The 22,763-nt window shown below is 47.1% G+C and overlaps 1 protein-coding gene across 9 annotated transcripts in view; it reads right to left on the bottom strand.

Moving 5' to 3' along the window:
* Trub1 (TruB pseudouridine synthase family member 1) overlaps window positions 1–22,763 on the bottom strand; it is a 41,124-nt gene that overhangs the window by 4,406 nt on the left and 13,955 nt on the right. For 2 of the 9 annotated variants that reach the window (XM_008760538.4, NM_001012173.1), the window contains exons 4-6: window positions 14,916–14,997; window positions 2,601–2,673; window positions 1,193–1,332 (exon numbers count right to left, since the gene is read on the bottom strand). In XM_008760538.4, the coding sequence (XP_008758760.1) occupies window positions 1,193–1,332; window positions 2,601–2,673; window positions 14,916–14,997 (295 nt within the window). Of the gene's footprint in view, window positions 1–1,192; window positions 1,333–2,600; window positions 2,674–4,515; window positions 7,973–13,777; window positions 13,916–14,915; window positions 14,998–15,936; window positions 16,275–22,763 lie in introns of those variants that run through there. The other 7 variants (XM_039084701.2, XM_039084692.2, XR_005489288.2 and 4 more) reach the window with 6 other exon arrangements.

The following is a 22,763-nucleotide window of genomic DNA, read 5'->3' as shown; positions in this document are numbered from 1 at the left end:
CTTTCATGGAGCAAATGGAACATGACTGACAACTTGGTAGAACTGGGCTTTTTGTTTGTTTGTTTGTTTGTTTTTGTTCATTTGTCAAGCCATTCAGAGTCAGGAAACATAAGACAGAGCCCTGTTGTAACTACACCACCGTCTGCAGGAACCTCCTGTGTATCACAAGGGAAGGCTTTGGGAAGTCCCATGGGAAAGGGATTCTATTCACAGTTACTGTGAAATTATTCGTTGGATCAATTTCAGGAGCCTGAGGACAAACAACTATACAGCCTTGTATTATTTTAAAACTGTATAAACAAGTGTTTTGGCTTTTTAATTTCCTTGGAGTATGTATCACATATTCAAACTGACAGCCTGAACTGAAACTGTAACCAGGTGTCCAAGAACACTTTTGTCTTAGATATTTTCACATCAGTAACTTGCCGTTCACAGAGAAGGGGGCTGATAAAAACCAGTCTGCCTTTTAGCCCCAATTAACTAAAAATGCTTTGTTTAAAAGATCAATATTGGGGGTTGGGGATTTAGCTCAGTGGTAGAGCGCTTGCCTAGCAAGCGCAAGGCCCTGGGTTCGATCCCCAGCTCCGAAAAAAAGAAAAGAAAAAAAAATCAATATTTACTCTAAAATGAGACATAGTTAAGTGTGAGAAATGTAAGGAAAAGTGTGTAAGATAAAACTAAAAATTTTACATATATGTTTACTTTGTTACATGTGTAGTATTTATTTGCATGTAGGTCTGAGTATCATGTGCCTCACCTCCTTCCCAGAGAGGTCAGAGGTCAGAGGTCCTGAGACTGGAGTTGTGGACGTTATAAGCCACCACTGAGTGCTGGGAATCAAAGCCAGGTCCTCTGGAAGAGCAGTCAGTGCTCTAACCGCTGAGTTATCGCTCCAGGCCCCAACTCTAAAATCTTGAAAATACACATCCTCTCCTTACTCCACTAAAGAGATCCTAGGTATATTACTCCCAGGTTTACAGTAAGACGATCATAAAACATGCGAAAGCCAGTCTAGTCCTGTTGTCTCTGAACCTCTAAGAGGCTAGTTACATTTGCCTCCTGTGAAATCAAACCATAACTTTTCTGACATTCAAAACAATTCCAAGACCACAGAGATCCGTTCCAACCATGTAAAAATAGCCCCACACAAAGCACAAATGTATACTGCGAAGCAGACTGTCTCACGTCTTACCTAGCGTGAAGAACGGTGGCTGGTACTTCAGGAGGGAGATGCTGTGAACAGTCACTGGCCTGGCTGGCCTGGCCTCAACAGTCTCGCCTCTCTTCATTAACGTTGAGAGTCTCTGTCCATCCTTCTTCAGTGCAGAATAGCTTGTGCGTAAGGAGAGAGTGGGAATGAGACGGTGAGAGGCTGAGGGAGGAGTCCCAGGCAGCAGGGAGCGAAGGATGATGATCCTCTCACACTGGGAGCACTCCTGAGATCAACTAGTCTTTGCTCAGGGCCTGCCGCTGGCTCAGGACCAAGTCCCTGTGCATCTGAGACAGATGTAAGCAGTGAACAGCATCCATTTTCTTCTTTAACGTTCCTACAGGCAACCTTATCAGCGCCCTTCACTAGTCCCCAGCTCAGGGACAGTTTCTCCCGGAAAGTCTCACACGGTAAACATCACAAACTTGTGGATAACCACAGAGAATGCTAAAGCAGATCATGTATGATAGACTTATATTTAACTTAGTTTAACAAATGATTCAAACATTTAATGCAGGTTCTGCTGAAAAAGATGTAAAAGCTTTATGTTTGAGAAAAATCTTGAAGAGACCTAAATTCTACGAGAGCTGTCGGTAACGTGTCCTGGGGCATCCTGTAGGCACACAGGCCTTTGTGTCAGACAGTGATGTTCACACGGACATGGCGGCATGGTGCTTCCGCCTCCCAGTCACCCGCTGAAACCCCAAGTACCAAGATGATGGCGTCAAGGGCAAAGGCCTTTTGGAGGGCATCCAGGTCAGAAACAGCCCTTGTGGCAGGGATGTCACCCCAGACAAATGCCTTCATCCCTTTGCCATGCGACACACCTCATGAAAACAGGTGTTCACCATGAGAAATAGCTTCCTGGGCTGTGGTGTTTTGTTCTATGTCCTGAGTTCAATTCCTAGCAACCACACGGTGGTTTGCAACCATCGATCCTGGGATCTGATGCCCTCTTCTGGTGTGCAGGTGTACATGTGGATAGGGCACTCATGTAAGATAAAAAAATCTTTAAAAAGATTATTTAAAAAATTAAAATATTCTGGGGCCAAACAGGAAGCACTTGGGACCGTGAGTCACCATTCTGTCACTCCTGCGTGGTTCTTACACTGTAACTGCGGGACAGTGGCCTCTCTGGCCTCTGTCTACAGATAGACCTGAAAAGCCAGTGAAGCAAGGTGCACAGAGGCCAGGCTGCGCTGACATCCAGCAGAGGGAAACACAGCTTTGCCCTGGGGTCAGGCTTTGGATCCGAGCTGGGTGGGCTCATCTCTTTGTTCTAATACACAATGTCCAGAATCAAACATGGCAGAAGGAGGCCCACCTTATTCTAATTAATGGTTAACCAACAGATGATACAATTAAACATAAATTCAATAACTGCACTTACAGGGGGGGTACTTGCATTATATTCCCAGTAAACTTCTGCAGAATGCCTTCGATATCTTCTTGTGTTATTTTATCTGCCAAAAATGAACCAAGGGAAGATGACAATGGCCACAGAGGCAACGGCCCCAACTGTGAAGTCATTTTTTTTCCTAATAAAACAGGAATTACAGGGGCTGGAGAGATAGCTCAGTGGTTAAGAGCACTGGCTGTTCTTCCTGAGACCCTGAGTTTAATACTCAGCAATCACCCAGTGGTTCACAACCCTCTATGATTCTGATGCCCTGTCTGGCCTGACAAGGCACCAGGTACACGGTAGTATAGATGTACATAGGTAACATCTACACAAATAAATAAACAGAAGACATATGGAGATCTGCCAACCGCCATGCATGCCTCAAGGTGCTGGTGAGGAAAGAGAGACCCGCCCTCCACTCCACAGAGGACTGGGCGGGGCAGCGGACACAGAGTCCAACACAGGAGGATGTCCACAGACCTGCCTGCCACCATGCCACCTAAGGGCACATTGCTTGGTGACATGCAGTGTGGACAGAGGAGGTCACCCAGAGACACACCTGCAGTGGGAACCACTACAATGTACACGCGCGTGGTGGACAGACAGGAGAGAAAGAAAAACAGAACAGTGTGAGAATTATGGAGAGAGGTCGAACTGGAGACGTGAGGTATGGAAGGAACAGCCTGCTGTGAGTAGCCAGTAACCATCTGAGGCCATGCTGCCCAACCTACCACTAAGAGCCAGGTGTGGATCTGTGGCTATGCAGGGTCAGGGGTCGGTGTCAATGTCCACAGCTCTTGCTACTACTAGAGAAAGCTACCTGGGACCATGTAGATGTCCGAGGGCTGTGCAGAACTGGCTCTACCCCTCAGACTGAGGGACTCTGCAGAGCTAGCCCCATCTCTAACTGGCAGCAGCACGTGGGAGAGCAGGCCCTGAGCCTCACCTGGGCAGCACGGTGGAGCTGGCCCGGGTAGCAGGGCATGGGTAAGCCGGCCCTCAGGGCATGGCTGTAGATCGGACCCCACCACTTTTCTGCTGGGAGGCAGTGTGGGTGCAGCAATGATGCTCTCCCTCCCTGGTCCTTCACCACTTGCAGAAGTCAGGAGAGCTGGTCCCAGGGTCATGAGAGGGAACGAGCTCACTCTGCCCCTTGCCAGCTGCCACACTCAGGAGAGTGTGCCCTACACCTCACCTGGGCAGTACAGTAGAGGTGACCCTGGTGGGGCAGGTGCAGGTGAGCTGGCCCCATGGGCATGAGCACCAGAGAGCTGGTCCCACCTCTCATCTGCCATGAGGTGGGGTGGACAAGTGGGTGATGCCCTCTCCCAACTCTCTGCTCACCACCTGGGGCAGTCAGGGGAACTGGCCCCAACATCTGAGGGCAGGAGAGCTAGTCTTGCCCCTCCTTGTCTGCATCACTCGGGAGAGGGCCTTGTGTCCTGCCTAGGAAATGTGGGAGTGGGTGAGTCGGTCTCAAGGGAAGCAGGAGATCTGACCCTGCCTCCTGTTGATGGGTGGCCAAGCTAGAGCAGTGCAGGAGAGCTTGCCCTGGGGGCACATGTAAGGGAGAGCCTGTGAGCTGCCCAGCTTAGCTGCCACCAAGACCAATCCAGGGCTCTGAAATGGTCCACCCTAAAATCTACACCATCTGTGAACTGATGGGGCACATGGAAATGCCAGCCAGTTTTGTTGTTCAAAGCTGCAGGATCTCCATGACACTGGGCAACAAGAACCGGGAGGAGTCCCAGTGAGGATCCAGTGTTGATGGTTTCACAGAAACCAGGGACCCTGAAACAGACCAGTGACTCGGTGAGCATTTGCAAGTGAAGATATGTGGGCAGAGGGATAGACTGTGGACACACTAGCGCTTCTGCAACAAGAAGCTGTCTATGACTTGGGCTTTTTATTTTTGTTTTGTTTGTGTGTGTGCTTTTTATTTTGGGGGGATGTTGCAAGGGCAGACTGTGGATAGGAGGGGATGGGGTACATAATGTGAAACTCACAAAGAATCAATACCAAGTTAAAAACAATAGCAAAAACTAAAAATAAATAAAATAAAAATCTAAACATTCCAAAAAGCAAAACTTGAGTTTGCCATGTGGTGAGCTCTCTGCACAGCCTCACAAATGAAATGTCTGGACCTGCCTTCTGCCCTATCATGAACCCCAGACTCTCCAGGACCCCTTGTTTTAGCCTTGATCCCACCATTTAGTTCATGTGTGGTGTAATTAGACATGTAAAAAATTACGATTAATTTTAAAAGAATGAATGAATAAAAACAGTGAAACTGCAGTGCAAGTCTCATAGGCCAAATGCTGCCTTCGATGAAGAGAATAAAATAAGCATCAGTGAGATGAAAAGAAAGAATGTTATTTTTTTATAGACACTTAATTCCCCCGGTTGGATTCCCACCCTACCCCAGTTACTCCTCGCTTTAAAAGAATGCATCATATATGCACGGGTGATTCTGACGGTGTCTTTAGAAAACTCCAAGAAAGATATGAAATTAGCTACAGACGCGGTCCTATGGCGATCAATACAGGGTGATGACAGGGCAGGCGGATAACACCCGCGCGGGTGCGCTCCCTTGCCTCTGGGCCCTCTGTCCAGTGTCTGTCACAGCAGAGAGGACAGCAGGCACAGCTGTGCCGTCAGTTTCGCTTGATAGAATTTAAAACTGCTCTATGCTGTGGAATAAATTTCATACACGCACATTCGCCTTCATCTCCAAGCAGAGCTATTGATCTGTCTCCCGACCCTGCTCTGCTCTTGGGACTCCCCTCTGCTTTTAAACGATCACTCTTAGTCAGCTTAAAGACAAACCAGCACGGAGAAGGAATCCACGCAGCAAGGACGTTGGCATGCTCCGTAAGCATTTTCAAAGGTGGATTTTAGAAGATTTAAAGACTTATAACGCTCTCCGAGTGTCAGACACATTCTCAGGTCTGTTCGGTGCATTTGACAGAAGGACGCGGTGCTGAAATCACTCTCTTGCCTGCAGATGGTCAAAAGCGCAGCACGCGAGCTCAGGATCTGGGTTTCCATACTTGTAGATGAGTCTTTACATCTGCTTCAGGAATGAACCAGGCCTTGGAAACATTCTATAACTCATTTAGATCACAGCCAATGTTCTTATTTTTCAGAAAATTTAAACTTTAGGGTAAATGTATATTTGATTTTTTTGAAAAATAATAATCAAAAATTATTGTGCTCTGAATTGTTCCAAACCCATGATAAAAAAGGGCATCAGGGGAATACTGTGAGCACCCAGCAAGACGGTCTTGGCCTCACTATGACCTTGTAACTAAACATGAACAAGGCTCAGTGAGGCACTGCAGCCCCCAGCACAGAGCTCTGCCCTGTTCCCTGCTCAGCCATGGGGCTCAGAGGCTGGGTCCCAATCTACTGTGACACTAGGAAGTGACTGCAGGGGCACCTTAGTTAGGCTAAACGGAACAGCCTCTGCCACCACCAGGCTGAACTAACAAGATGCCATGGCTGGTAAAACTGCTACGGTGAGTGAACTCAGCCGGGCGGTTCAAAGCCAGACCAGACAGCTTTCCGTTCCTACCTGGCTCTGCTCCTCCCTGACACCCTTGTTCTGCCAGTATGCTTGCTTCTGTGCTGCTTCAGTGACTCTCTCTCCCTGATGCATGTGTGTGCACCTGCATGCACACACAGACATATACACAGATACACACACACAGATATATACACAGACACACAGATACACACACACAGACAGACATATACACAGACACAGACACACATACACACATACACACACACGCAGACATATACACAGACACACAGATACACACACAGATATATACAGACACACACACAGACATATACACAGACACACAGATATATATAGACACACACAGAGACATATACACAGACACACAGATACACAGACACACACACAGAGACACACACATACACACACAGATATATATACAGACACACACACAGAGACATACACATACACACACAGAGAGAGACATATATACTACATGCAGATACCACACACACAGACATATAGACAACACACACAAGCATAGAGACACCACATATACACACACAGACATATACAGACACACAGACATATATACTACATGTAGACACCACACACAAAGACATATACAGACACCACACACAAGCACACAGAACCACATATACACACACATAGACATATACATAGACACACACACACACAGAGGCACGTACACAGACAGACAGACAGACACTGAGACATGCTCTTTCTCATCATACTTTCTAGCTCAGGCATCTGTGATACGTGCTGATTGTTCTGCTGTTTTCCACAGCATGCTAAGCTATCAGCTCACCAACGAGATCTTGGGCTTTGAAGACAAAGCCCGTTTTTCCTCTGAGGTAACATACGCTATAAAGATGGCACTCAAGACATTCTTGCTGAAATTTAATTTGCTCAGGGTAATAGAATCTCCATGTTGAAGGACATTTAGAAGTCACCAAGGCCAATAATTTATCCAATGTTAGGATGACCAGATGGAAAGCCCAAAGAACAGGTTACTTGATAATAAAACCCAAGCCTGTGGCACATGTGCATGCAGTGAAGCCTGCCGGCTGTGTCTGAAGACCAGCATTCGTCCAATCAGATGCCTCTACATAAGATGTTAAAAATGCAGAAGAAAATTCCCCACATCAGAGATACCCAGTGATGAACTTAGAGAAGAGAGGCATAGCTCAGGTGCAAAGGGGCCTGGGTATCTCACTCTTTGTTCAGTAAATAAGGAGCCATCAGTGTGAAAGCATTCATTTGAATTGCATTTTAAAAAGTATTTCTCTATGCTTGGGTTGTAGCTCCACAGTAAACCAACTACCTAACAAGAAAAAAATGTTCCGAATTCAATCCCCAACACTAAACATATGCACACGCACACACAGACACACACTCATACACACACACAGGGACACATGCACACAGACACATACACACACAGACACACACGAAACACACACAGAGATATACTCACACACATACACATGGACATATACAGACACACACCATACACAGAGAGACACATTCACACATATACACACAAACATACACAGACACACCACACACACACTGCACACACGGACACATGAACACATGCACACCACAGACACACACTCACACACACACCACACACACACAGAGACACACACACACACTGCACACACTGACACACGGACACATGCACAACACACACACACACACACACACACACACTTCATCCCCATGAAATTAACTTGTACGTGAACAAGCTATACAATCACTGATTGCTTACAATGCACCCGTCCTTCCCTGCATACAGCACAGGCGTTGATACCTGAACAAGAGAGCAAAAATCAGAAGGACAGAGTGAAGCTCAATGTTGTACCACAAGAAGTCATAACTGGACAGTCCTGTGACCACAGCAGCTGCTAAGCCAGAAAAGGACTGACCAGTCAACCACCATTCCTGGCTATTCCGTCTAGTGAGGGCTGTTCTCTCTGAGAGGAGAAGGGAAAGGCGACACCCTTAGAATGTGCTTCTGCATGGAATGGTAGAGAGCGACTCCCAGGTAAAGATCAGGATTCCAATGAGCAGGTTAGTGGGTGGGGGGTCAGGGAGAGCCAGGATTGAGACCTGGCTGAGTTCTAAGCTATACATACATATAGTGAATCAGTATAAATTACAAACATAATCACTGTCAAAAGCTGTTACAAAGATCTGCACACAGAAGGACCTGTTGTACACCTTAGACACTCACCATAGACTCCAAAAAAGCTAGAAGCCACTAGCATAGGTCTGAAAATCAGCCTAGATATATCCCAAGAATTGAAATAAAAAGCAATTTGTACAGATGTGTTAAACAAGGTTGAACAGTGAAAGACTAATATGTAAAACCATCCCATTCTATACAGGAGAAAGGAATAGTCAGAAGAGCACCAAAATATGAAGCACACAACAATTTCATACCCTAAGAATGAGCACCCTGAAATCTAGGAGTGTGGCTGCCCAAACTAACGGCCTACACATGGAGAGCTGATCTTGTTTCCTGGGTGGGAGACTCTGCAAACTGAGAGACAAGATCAACTGAGGTAGAAATCTCAGCAAGCATGCATGCGTGCACGTGTGCACATACACACACACATGCACACGCACATACACACACACCCCACACATCCAGTCTGTGTGTGTGAGGGGAAGAGTAAGGTACAGAGGGATAGAGAGAGAGAGGGAGAGACAGAGACAGAGATGTGTACAGAGCAGGAGAGTGAAACACAGAGAGAGATGGAGAGATACGGGGGGGGGGGGAGCTACTTAAAACTTGTACAGAAATCATGGAAAGTAAGTCAGAGTACTAACAACCTATGGCTCAATGTTCTCGTCATCAGACAGAACAATGGGCATAAAACCAGGCAGACAAGGGTTGGGGATTTAGCTCAGTGGTAGAGCACTTGCCTAGCAAGCACAAGGCCCTGGGTTCGGTCCCCAGCTCCGAAACAAAAAAAAGAACCAAAAACAAAACAAAACAAAACAAAAAACAGGCAGACAGACAGAAGGAGGACAGCGGGGACTGCAGAATAAAGCAAGTGTATGAGGCCCCTGGCGTTTGACAGATGCTCAAAGGTATGGAAAGAAGGAGCAGGTTTTGAAAACCTGGCACTGAAATAGCTTAATACCCAGTTGCACGCGCACACTCATACGCTCACATACCCCTCTGAGATCATACACAGAAATTAACTCCCAGTGAGAAAGCTAACAAAGGGCCCCAGGGGGAGCAGGGGGCAGACTTGGCTGATGGGGAAAAGTTACTTTGTCTTTTCTTATAGTTTTATAAAGTTCCATATTCATCAAAAGAATCATAAGGGAACACTATGAACGACTTCACACTGACTAAGTTTGGAATTTCAGATCCACTAGACAGGATCATGGGGAGAAACACCCGTACAATGAAGTGTGCAACAGAACAGCAGACAGGAGTTTAAAACAGCGAGTTTAAAAGTTTGTAATCCGAAACTTTCCTTATAAAAGCACATCTGGTGTTACCAGTAGGCACTACGAAAAGTAGAAAAAGAAATAATTTCAACTGGACAAACGTTCTTCCAGAAAACGGGAAAGCTGTTAAAAGCCAAGAAAAGCAGGGCAAGAGCACAGTTCAGAGGCGAGGCCACCGTGGAGGCCTGGGTTTATGTGTGCAAGCACCACAAAGCCAACACCAGATTTAAACAGTGACATCGGGCTGGAGGGACGGCTGAGCGGCTAAAAGCACTGACTGCTCTTCCCGAGGTCCTGAGTTCAATTCCCAGCAACCACATCATAACCATCTGTAACGGGATCAGATGTCCTCTTCTGGTGTGCCTGAAGACAGTGACAGTGTACTCACATACATAAAATAAATCTTAGAGAGAGAGAGAGGGCCAGGGGAGAGAAAACAAATATAAACCCCACAGTCATAAACGCAGACCCAGCCCCCCCACCCCCCGCCAAATCTTCACCTGTGATGTACACGACATAATACATGCTGACCATGCTGGATCAACTCCAGAAACGTGCAGTTAGTTTACATTTGAATATGGAGAAAACAAAGTGAAACAATTCAAAGAAAACGTTTGTTAACGCTATCTTCTGGACACGACTTGGCTAATCCCCCATTCATGAACCCAGGGCAGCCACGGTTTCCTGCACAAGATTTGCCTCCCACCCCTCTGCAAACCCACTTTCTGTTCATGATTTAAAAGATATCAAATTTCTGTAAAAGAGAAAAGATGAGCTCTTTCAATAAAATAGCTATTTTTAAGGGGGGGGTCTGTAATACCCAAGGTGGGCAGATCTATTTTTTCTCTACGACAGCAGATCCTTTGGTGCTGAGACAAGGAGGGACCAGCTTGCTGAACCGATAATGCAGATTCCAGACAAACCCACACCTACTGAGGCTCCTGATTTGTGGCGTGCAGAATCGTGGAGAAAGTAGGCCCACTGGCTATCCTCGAAGGTTAAAAAAAAGGACTGGACATGTAATGCCAGAGGCAAAGCAATAAAAATCTCTAGAACACAGAAAAATATTTTCTTGTTTAAAAAAGTCGTGTGTGTGTGTGTGTGTGTGTGTGTGTGTGTGTGTGTGTGCGTGCGTGCGTCTGTGTGTGTGTGTATGTGCGCGCACAGGCAGGCGGATGTGAGCTCTTTACTCAAACACTCAGTGAGACAACTCGCCAGAGAAGGAAGTGGGCAACAGAATGCTAAGGCACTGTCCTGCCCTACCCCTGCCAAAAGCCACCACAGGTCAGCGGATTGCTGCCCACTCACTGGAACGCATGAAGCAAATCACACTGTTGACATGACGGGCTGTTCAGGGTATGGGCCACCTGGAACTTGCACAATGTTGAGGAAACACGACTTTGAAAAACCATTGCACATTTCCAGCGTAGCACATTTCCGAGCACACTGGAACCCAGCTCTAAGAGTTCAAACACAAGAGAAATGAGCTCAAAGTGTAGTTTTGTTCTGTGAAATTCCAAACTGAGAACAACCCACATGTCTACTAACTGAAGAGGCCTAGGTCCAATGCTCAGTGATATATAGCACCTATCGCCATGCATGAGGTCCTGGATCCAGCACCCAGCAAAGCCAGACAAACGTGCAGGCAGGAGAGATGCTCGGTGGGTGAGAGCACTGGCTGCTGTTGCAGAGGACCTGGGTTTCTTTCCCAGAACCCACATGGTGGCTCACAACCGCCTATAACTCCAGTCCCAGGGGATCAAATGCCATACATGAAGTGTAGACATGTGCATGTGCACACATGCCCACGCAGGAACTCACATAAACACATGAAATAAATATGTATATCTTTTTTAAAAGAGAACGTGCTGTGTACGTTACATGTGCATGTGAAGTGGTATGTGCATGTGAAGTGGTGTGTGCATGTGAAGTGGTGTGTGCATGTGAAGTGGTATGTGCATGAGAAGTGGTATGTGCATGTGCAGTGGTATGTGCATGTGAAGTGGTATGTACAAGCAAGCACAGCAATAAAAAGACTTTAAGATGGTGGCATGTAATCGCGTGGATAAATCTCACATGTCCACAGGGAGAATCCAGACACAGAAGGACACACGCTGTGTAAGGCTTCTCACCGTAACCCGGAAGTTAGTCTACACTGGGAAAAGGCAGAAGGGCCGTGGCTCCCGTCGGGCAGGGAGGGAGGGTTCCAGAACCGTAGTTGGGAGTTCGCTTCGTGACAAAGGACTGGACTGTGGATTTATCTGTGCTCACTCTATAAAAGCTGATAACAAAGCTTTAATACAGGTAAGACGAGGACCCAGCATGAGGAGATGCTAGAACTTCACGGTACATCTCAAAGCAATCATTCTTCCTAGCGTTCCACGTACTGAGTCACTGACACAAGGCCTGTCACCGCAGTTCATAGCTGCTGCTTCCGGAGCTGCAGTGTCCTAGCGTCTACATCTACACAGCGGTTACTTGGTGCAAGTTATTCCTTCTTTACAGTCCGTGGACTGCACTGTGTTGATTTTAAGTGTATGTGTCTGCAGACAGGTCCAGGCACTGATTTTATTTCAGGATAACACTACAAAGGCACATGAAACACTTGCCTCAGAGGGCTGTAAGCAATTCCCCCTTAGGGCAGAAGCTAGACTTTAACCCCCCTTTTCTTGTCCTTGGTGGCTTCACCACTGTGGCTTCAGATAGCAAATATTTGATGATTTACTGAGGGAAATGAAAAAATCCTGCCAAACTGCTAAGAATGTCTGGAGCTGTCATCCTCCAGTCTCAAATACTGCTCGGCAAACAGTGTGACGGGCGCGCCTCTCTGGCGTCCCATGAAAGCTACTCTTTAGCTTTTAAAAAATGTGTGTGTGTGTGTGCCTGTGCATGTGAGTGTCTGTGAGTGTGTATGTGAGTGTGTGTGTACATGTGAGTGTGTGTGTGAGTGTGTATGTGAGTGTGTGTGTACATGTGAGTGTGTGTGAGTGTGTATATGAGTCTGTGAGTGCATGTGAGTGTGTGTGTGAGTGTGTATGTGAATGTGTGTGTGCATGTGAGTGTCTGTGTGAGTGTGTATATACATGTGAGTGTCTGTGTGTGTATGTGAGTGTCTGTGCATGTACATGTATCTCTGTGTGTATATGCATGTACATGTGAATGGGTTGTGTGAGTGTATATGTTAGTATGTGTGTCAGAAAGAGGGCATGTGCATGTGTAAGTGTGTGTCTGAGAAGGCATGCATGTGTCTGTGTGAGTGTGTATGTGTGTCTGTGCATGTACATGTGAGTATCTGTGTGTGTGTATATGTACATGTGAATGTCTGTGTGTGTATGTGAGTATATGTGTGTGTGAGAGAGAGGGCATGTGCATGTGTAAGTGTGTGTTTGAGAATGCATGTGTGTGTCTGTGGGGGAGTGCCCATCCATGCACACATGTAGAGGTCAGAACCTCGAGTCCTTGGCCGCCACCATGCTTGCTGCTGCAGATGCCAAAGAAGCAGGCCCATGATGCTGGAGTCTCCTGTGCTGGATCTCGAGATCCGAGTATGGATGCAGACCTACCTGGGTCCTGGGGATTAGAACTCAGGGGTTCACACTTGAGCAGCAAATCACTTCACCCACCAAGTCTCTCTCTAACCCTGAGCTTTCTTTAGCATAAACAAAGGTACAAATTAACAAATGCTTCTTTGTTAAAAAAGAAAGTGTTCCCCTGGGCGGCGGCATTCCCCAGCCAGTTTTATAACCTCAAGCTTGGGTCACCTCGGACCACCTCCTTACTGTCCCCACAAGGCATCGGGAATCAGGGAGTATCACCTGCCCTTAGTAAGCTCAAGGCTAACTACAGAAGTCTCTGGCTCAACTCCCAGCTCCCTAGTCCAGTTGCTATCAGTTCTGCCTCAGCTACTGCTCCAGCCTTGCGGCCATGACGTGTCTGTGTGGCGCCAGACACCTTTCAGTACAACAGGAAGCTAAAGCATCACTACTTAGGAGATGGCAGATAAACAGGTAGGAAATGCTCACAGCCCGGGCTAGGTCATGGCAGACGGAAGTTAAAGCTTCCTCCGGCCCTGCTTCCTGTTCCACCACAGCTCTGAAGCTCCCTTTCCCGTTATGCTTGGCCAGTGGGGATAAGGACACGGGAGGCTTACTTGTCTATGTGCACTGACTGGAGGGCAGCACCCCTGGCAAACTCCGAGAGTCTGTGTCGCTTCTTGTCAGGTGCCTGTCTTCCCTTTCAACTCCACTGGCTCCAAGCCATAGCTGGACTTCAGCCGGGTAAGGGTCTGCTTGCGTCCAAAGTGTGGAAATAAGTGAGTGTTTTTAATTTTCATTACATTGCTTGACTAACTGAACCACATACCAAGTGCCACAGGGGTGTCAGCAGGGCAAGAGAAGCTGCGTCAGCAAGAAAAGCCTGGTATCGCTGGCGTGATGTGGAATATGTCATGAGGGCAATCAACACACAGGCACAGGGAGCGGACACTACGCTGTCTGCAGCCAAACTGAGGGGAGTTCGTGTCAGACATGGGGGAAAGCCAGAATGCCTACGAATACTCCACCATCGGTGACACACCACGCAGGTGAACTCGCTGGCAATGCCACAAGTGCTGCGTTATAAATACCCTGGGCGCTGTGGGTTGCTAGGAGACCAGGTCATTTATGTACCCTTCTTAGAGTATGAAAGGCACACAAACACAGGTAGGCCCTGGGGAGTTCCCTCCATTTCAGAGAATTACTTCTCCCCTGTTGGATCTTTTCACGCCAAAACACAGGCACGTGGTGACTTTCATAGCACTCACTCAGGCACATTCATTCCAACAGCTGGGAAGTCACTTAAAAAAAATAGAGGCGTGACATGGGTCAAATCCAACATGACAATAACTGTGTCTTGTTACCCGTTCATGGGAGAAACCAGCCTGAATCCCAGCTATACTTACACGTAGTTCTGAACATTACAAACACTCCTCTCGGGGCGGGGGAAGGTACTTCCAAAGTCTTTACTAAACCTACGGTAAGTGAAGCTGCAGTGTGATGGTGGTGCTGCTTGTTCGAGCTGGAGAACGCACTGAGACCTGACAGCATCAGGCCATGGGCTTGCTTTAATTCCTCTGGGGATGGGGTCTCACTTGTGTGGCCAGGCAGGGCTAGAACTTGCAATCCTCCTGCTTCAGTCTCCCAAGTGCTGGGATTACTAGTGTATACCACCTCATGCTACTTAAGTTCTGCATCCTGCAATCACAGGAACTTTCTTATCAGCAGAGGGGAGTGGCCTTAGGGGCTCCTTACCATATGGCTTCTCCTCTGTTACCTTCCCGGTAGAATCCAGTGTGTCCGTGGCTTTCCCCAGTTCTCCAGTGGCGATATACCTCTAGGAAAGAAAATGACAAAAATGGCCCTGAGTAACACAGGACTGTCAGGCTCCCTCCTAATGGAGAGAATTATGAGCACTGCCAACCTGAGACAAAGTGAAGGCAGGACACCGCACTGAGACCACGTCATTGTTTCTCTCTGTTCTGTGGGAAGCACCTGCGAGCCCAGAAACACTCACAGACACCCCACAGCAGCCAGCCAGGGAAAGAAGAGTAAAGCCCCCTAGGATGGCTTTATGGCTTATAGGTGTACTTTGATTGTAAATTTCCAGAACCATTTTATACTAGGCACTCTGGTTTTTAAAGAAACTGCAAACACAGTCAATTCTCAGCATCATGAGTTCCACATACGCACTTTCAATCAACCATAGATCTGAAATATCCTAAAAATAAAAAGGGTCTGTGCTAATTATGTACAGACTTGTCGTTATCCCCTAAATAACTCAGCTTAAAAACTGCTTACACAGCGTTTCCTTTGTGGGAGGTGCCTGTGTTACAAGTCTGGGATAGTTGGCGTGTGAGGGAAGAACAAGTCTCAGGATAGTTAGCGTGTGAGGGGAGAACAAGTCTGGGATAGTTAGCGTGTGAGGGGAGAACAAGTCTCGTGATGCCCTGTGAGGGGAAGCGCTGTATACATCACATCATAGTTTAGCAGGGGGTGAGGAGCCATGGACGTCGGTGCCCACAGAGGCCCTGGAACTAAGGCTCTGCAGAGGGTGGGAACATGATGTGCCCAGTGCAAAGAATGAGTGACAGACCACGACCCGGCATCCTGAGAATCAGTCATTTCGGCGGCAAGCAATGAAAGTGACTTCAAGTCGAATGACCTGCCACCTCCCCATGAAATACCAACACCTTTCCTAGTGACCCGATCCCTCACATAGAGAAACCTATGGGAGTACTAGGCTGGATCGCCAATACAGCAGAAGCACCCTTACCCAGCAAAGTCCTCATACGAGGACTAATACTAAAGCTCTCTGAAGGAAGCTGGCGTCAGAACCGATCCTGCTCTGTCCTCGTGGAACGAAGACGTCTTGGCTGGGGCAGGCCATGTCTTCTCTTAAGCCACACCTGCAGGATACCATCTTTCCCCACTCTTCTGGACGAATTCTGGTTTTGTTGGGTTTGACATGAAGTGCTATCATTTCTTGGAGAAAGGAATCTGTACTTGTGTGAGTCTTACAGTGATGTCCCTCAAAGGTGTGGTGCTGCACCCTTTAATTCCAGCACGTAAGACACAGTAGAGGTCAGATGTCTCTGATTGGACCATCCAGGGCTACAGAGAGAGTTCCAGATAGACTACATTAATGAGACCCTGTCTGGGGACAAAATCTCAAAGTATTTTATAGAAATGCAAATTATTAATGATAAACTTGTAGTAGTAAAAGACGTAAAACGAGAAAAAGAAAATTAAAATTGTGACTGTTGACGTCCATAAATGTGCAGAGACCTAACAGCAAATGGCCTTAGCTGGGGCCACCTTCACATCGCATCGGATTCCTTAGCTCAGATGCAATGCAGGAGAAAATTCCCTGATATATTTGACTCATTGTTTTGAAAGTTTCATTAGGACTGCAAAAAGAGGTAGATGTTCACAGCCATCCATTAGACTGAGCATGGGGTCCCCAATGGAGGAGTTAGAGAAAGGACTGAAGGAGCTGAAGGGGTTTGCAACCCCATAGGAAGAACAACAATATCAGTCAACCTGACCCCCCAGAGATCCCAGGGACTAAACCACCAACCAAAGAGTACACATGGAAGGATCCATGGCTCCATCCGCATATGTAGTAGCAGAGGATGGCCTTGTTGGGCATCAGTGGGAGGAGAGGCCCTTGGGCCTGTGAAGGCTCAATGCCCCAGTGTAGGGGAATGCCAGGGCAGGGAGGCAGGAGGGAGTGGGTGGGTGGGTGGGTGGGGGAGTACCGTCATGGAGGCAGGGAGTCAGGGGATGGGATGGGGGTTTCCAGGGGGGAAACGGATAGGGGATAACATTTGAAATGCAGATAAATAAAACATCCAAATAAAATTAGTTCGTCTTAATTCTAACTCAGACCCATCATCTGGGACACGTGGCTTTTCCCTTCAGCTAAGAGCAGGCAACCTTGAGTCATTGTCCCTCGGGGAGGGCATAGGAGGATAAGTAGCAGGAGCGGAGACTCGGGCTCAGGCTCGTGGGAGGCAATTACAGCTCCCTCACAGATGGCAAAGTGCTTAAGCACATCTTAACTGCTCCAGAACCAGCTCATCCTAAGGCAGGGAAAATGCTATGTGCCTCCTGAGGAGCAGTGAAGAATTAAAACAACAGTTTCTGTCCCCAGTAAGCAATGGCTAACAGTCACTACCATACAGAAGCACAGGCTGATACAGAGTTAGCAGCGGTCGCCATGATCCACACAGCTTAAGTTCTCACAGGTGACATAGAGGCAGGCTGGGGAGATGGCTCAGCGCTTGCTACACCAGGAGAACCCAGAAAAAGCCAGGCACAGTGATGTGTGTTTGTAAAACCAGGGCTTGGTAGACAGAGATGAGTGGATCCCTAGGGCTCACTGGCCAGCCAGGCCAACCTCTTCAGCAAGTCCTGGTCCTAATAAGAGACCCTGTCTCAAAACTAAGGTCAGTGGCTCTCCAGGAAAGCACCCAAGGTTGACCTCTGGCCTCCATTACATATGTAGACCAGCACAGGCTCAAGGAGGGGTGTGGGTGAGGGGTAACCCACTGTCTACACTTATAAGAAAACCTTAATAATGTTTTATATACTGTGCCTCTGAATACATCTACAGTAGACTGATATATAACATGTTTGAACTGGGTGTCCTATGCTTGCCAAGTGTCCGGTGTCCATTTTGGTCTCCAGATTCTGGATGTCCTTGGAACAAGCCAAGAGAATGATCTCCATTTTCTTCTCCTCACTGAACATCAAAGCCTTTCATTTCTCAAGGCTGCCCTGTTAATCTCCCCTTCCCCAGAGATTTCAAACCCTCCCCTCCGAAAGATGGACAACAGTAGGTGGTCCAATATAAACTGTGAAACATAGAAACAAGTGGAGGGCTGTCTCAAACCCAGATGTCACCGTACTTCCAAAGAACCATGAAAGGACAAGATATTGTCCTCAGTGTGTGAAATTCCCAGATACAAGGTAAACAGGCCTCAGGGACTTTACACCTCTAGGAAGTCACTATGAAGGGAAGACATTAGAGAGAACTGTGCGGAGGGAAAGGGACACTCGATGCTCACCTTCCTGGGCTCTCGCACCACAATGCTCAGCACATGACCGCCTGTGCACATCCACTGTTTCCAGTGTTTCACAACCTTATCCGCACTTTTCCAAATTATAAACAGTTAGCAGGATTTTACACTGTGGTCTGCTCTTTCCCTACCGAACGGAAATGGTATCAGCCTGACACAAAGTTAGTAGACTTACACACAGACTAGAAGAGTGTCTGTGTGCAATTCTTCACACTTCTGTCATAACATTAGATATTTAGGCTATCAATGGCAACTCTCAAAGGACTCCTGGGTCTTCCTTCTGTCCTAGAACATGAGTGTTTTGTTTTTTTTTTTTTTTTTTTTTTTAGAGGATATGATATCTACACCAGTGGTTCTCAAACATTTTGGTCTCAGAACCTCTACATGTACTTATTAAGACTTACTTAAAAACCTAGTGTGGTGGTTTGAGTATGTCTAGCCCATCAAGTGGCACCATTCGGAGGTGTGGCTCTGTTGGAGTGGGTATGTCACCGTAGGCATGGGCTTTAAGACACACATCTTAGCTGCCTGGAAACCCATATTCTGCCAGCAGCCTTCAGATGAAGGTGTAGAACTCTCAGCTCCTCCTGTACCATTCCTGCCTGCCTGCTGCCCCTGAGACACCTTAATTTTTAAAATTGAGAATTATTTACTTGTATTTTATGTGCCTGAGTGTTTTGTGTGCACATGTGTATGTGCACCATTTGAGTGCTGGTGCCCACAGAAGTCAGAGAAGGGCATCAGATCCCTGGACCCGGAGTTACAGATGGGTGGGAGCCATGATGCGGGTGCTGGGGACGGGCCCAGGTCTATATAGTGTAAGTTTCACTACCTCCTGCATGTATTCACCACCACAGCCATCACAGTGCACATCAGGTAGGAATTCTGTTTTGTGTGATTTTACGTTCTGAGATTGCAAAGGGGAAAAAAAGGCAAAATTATCGGCATGGTTGCAATTTCCATGGAGCCTCTGAGGAGTCCGTGAGTACACCTTTCAAACCGATTGTCTAAAAGGTGGCTGCTTTCTCTTTATCTCCCACTGGCATCTAAGGAGAATAAATCTTATGTTCCACTCAGTTATCGATAAGCCACTTGGAAAAGCCATGCAGACAAAGCAAACCTCCAGCCCACCCCCCAAAAAGATACAGGAAAGAAGAAACAGGACACAGAGCACACAGCCGAGCGTCCTCCTGTGGGGTGTGAAGTGCTTCTTCTCACTGCCTAAGCTGCACACAGAACTGGGCTCTGGAGTTGTTTATTCTCTGGGGTGACACCTGGGCCCTGTGAACTCGCCGTGCTCATGGATTTATGACAGCACATTCTAACACACAGAAACCTGCAGAAAACCCCACTGAAGTATCTGTGTTCTTCAGGGCTTGGGATTTCTGGCTAAGAGAACTTTGCCCTCTCTCATTTCAAGCTTGACTTGGAAGTTCACAATTCAAGACTGCACAAGAGGCGAGGGGCGGCAGCAGCGATCACATATTTGAAAATTAAGAGGATACGGAAAAGGAACAAATTGCATAGGCCTCTGAAGACCGGTGGTTGCTGAAATCTTAAAGAACTGGCTAAATTTCACCGGTGTACCATGACTGCTGAACCCAGAAAGACTGGCATTCTTGGAGAAACCTCTGCCCTCTGACCACATCCGGGTGGGAACCTGTAGCCAGTGATGGTTGTTGTGGGACGTGCCAGCCTTTGCCTGAGATACCACTGCGCTCTGCCTCCTTGTAGGTACGGGTAGCCTCGTATCTGTGCAATACTAATTACTCTCACGTTCCACCGTGGGTTGACTCTTTCACTTGCTCATCTGGACTCTAAGACATTACAGAGTAGCCAACTTTAATCATCATTTAGAACGCTTGTAAAGGCGGTCTCCAGAACCCCATCAAAGACTGAGACTTCAAAGGACATGTGCTACCCAGCTTTTGCTGAATTAACTGCTTCAAAGAGTTAATTTAGGGAGAGTGGGGAGGCACTGGCTTCCTTTCACACCACCAGACATCAGTTCACTCTCCCAGAATAAATTTGTCTAAATTATATTTTATGCAGACCCATTTCTACATGGTTCCAAACTTTTTTTTTCTCCTGAAACAGGGTCTCAATGTGTAGCTCTAGCTGATGCTTCTATGTTGACCAGGCTGGTCTCGATAGCTACTGCCTCTGCCTCCTGAATAGAATGCTGGGATTAAACGCAGGTACCAGCATGCCTGGCTTGTAAACTATGTTTAAGACCCACACCTATCCATACTCCAAATCCTTTACTACGTGAAATGTCTGTCTACAGAAATAGCCTCGTCCCTCCCCTCCATCCCCCTTCTTTCCCTGCTCCTCCCTCCTCCTTCTCCTCCCTCTCCTCCCATTCTTGTTCTTTTTTTTTTTTTTTTAAGAAAAGCTTTTTTTTTCTTTCTGATGACTGCTGTTTTCTCTACAATGTGAGAAATTACAGGAATTTTTAAAAAGGAGAAAAATCAACTGTATTCAAGATTCCCACCGGAACTTGTTTGGATAAAATTGACTTCAGGTGTATTCAGAACGTGCAGCTAGAGCAATCAAGCAGGCCTGGAATTGAGAAGAGAAAGGAGTTGATGACCCATGAAACACCTGGGAACAGTAACTTATGTGCTCTGAAGAACTGCAAGGAGACTCTAGATTCGTTTCGCACACGTTACACACATAACTTCGACAGAACAGTGAGAAATGCAAGACTGGGGGAAGAGGACCACGGGGGAGCCCAGCAAGGACCCGAGCCTACAGGCCTGACATAAGAGACTACAGGGAAAGAGCTGGGAGTCCCTGCAGTCTCTTCACAGACATTAGTCATAGTAGACGGCCTGAAGATTTTATAAGAGTTCCGTGGTGGCACAACTTTAATCCTAGCACTCGGGAAGCAGTGAGTTCCAGGAGAGCTGGGGCTAGGTAGAGAGACCTCTAATAAGCAAACCAAGTAATAAAATAAAATACGGCACTCTGCCTGTTGATCTTGAGTGACTGCATGAAAGGGGGCCAAGAGAGGAGACTTCTAATGATGTCCCCGACTGCAAAGAGACATGCAGCTGGAAGGGGCAAGCCTGCAGGCCAGCCCAGCTCACCAGGAGAGCTTCCATGATGATATGTGGTAACGTAGCAGCTGGAAGGGCAAGCCTGCAGGCCAGCCCAGCTCACCAGGAGAGCTTCCATGATGATATGTGGTAACGTAGATTGAAATAGTGCAGCTGCACCCTACACAACCCTGCACACAAGTGTAATGTTTCAAGCAGTGTGTGATACAGATGAAAATCCACCTGTGCATTTAAGTAGAGAAAGTGAACCATGGCTCAATCATGTCTGTGTCAGGTTAGGGGGCTACAGCACCGAAATCTTTTTAAGGGAACTAGAAACAAAATGTCAAATGTACACCAGGGACTATGTGTCACAGTCACGTGGTGGTACATGCCCCTAAGCACTTGAGGAGTCCTGGCAGGACAATCAGGAGTTCAAGGCCAGTCTTGGCCACATGAGACCCTGCCTCAGACAAAGGTACTCCATGTATAGGACAGGAGTTATTCATTGAAGCTGTTTGCTTATACAGAAGTTGGGGTGTGTGAGTGTGTGTGTGTGTGTGTGTGTGTGTGTGTGTGTGTGCATGTGTGTGTGAGTGTGTGCATGGGTGCGTGGATGTGTGCATGGGTGTGTGTTAATGTGTGTGTGCGTGTATGTGTATGAGTGTGTGTGCGTGTGTGCATGTGTGCGTGTGTGTTAGTGTGTGCGTGCGTGTGAGTATGTGTATGAGTGTGTGCGTGAGTGTGTGTGTGCGAGTGCATGGGTGTGTGTGTGTGTGTGTGTCCTCACAATAAGGTGAATTTACTACGGTCTACATGATAGCTAATCTCTACTGTCAACTTGATGGGATTTGGAAGCACATTGGAAACAAATCTTTGAACCTACTAGTTAGGAATTGTGGAAGTGAGTATACATAAGGTGGGAAGATCTATCCTACTGTAGGCAGGACTGGTCCACAAGCTGGGGTCCCAGAAGATTCACCCTAATGTCGGCTGGATGGTTCATGGGCTGAGTTCCCAGACCAGCTGAGCATAAGCATCCATCACCCTCTGCTTCCTCACTTACACAGTGTGGCTGGGGCCTCTGCTCCGACCACAATGCCCTCCCCACCATAATGGACTGAACCCAGGAGCTGTGGGCCCAAAGAAACCCTTAGGTTACTTTTGTTATGTATTTGACCACAGCAACATACAAAGTGGAAACACAGTCTATCAGAACAGGATCTACTAATAGTTATAATTACTTTCTAACAAAATGTAATCTTCAACACAAGTCAAAATAAGATGACTTCATCCTTTTAACAAATGCTCAACATAAAACGGAAAGTTTAAGAAAAGCCACACCTCGATGCCTGATCCACAATCGTGAAACACGGAGCCAGGCTCCTGTGACAAGACCCACCTGGGGTGTTCTATCTCCATTACAGTCATCTGAGGATCCCCGATTTCTCTGTGTCTGACATCCGACTTTTCTAGCA

This window comes from Rattus norvegicus, chromosome 1 (assembly GCF_036323735.1).
Source record: "Rattus norvegicus strain BN/NHsdMcwi chromosome 1, GRCr8, whole genome shotgun sequence".
Classification (NCBI taxonomy): domain Eukaryota; kingdom Metazoa; phylum Chordata; class Mammalia; order Rodentia; family Muridae; genus Rattus; species Rattus norvegicus.
This window is presented reverse-complemented; position numbering and strand designations above follow the sequence as displayed.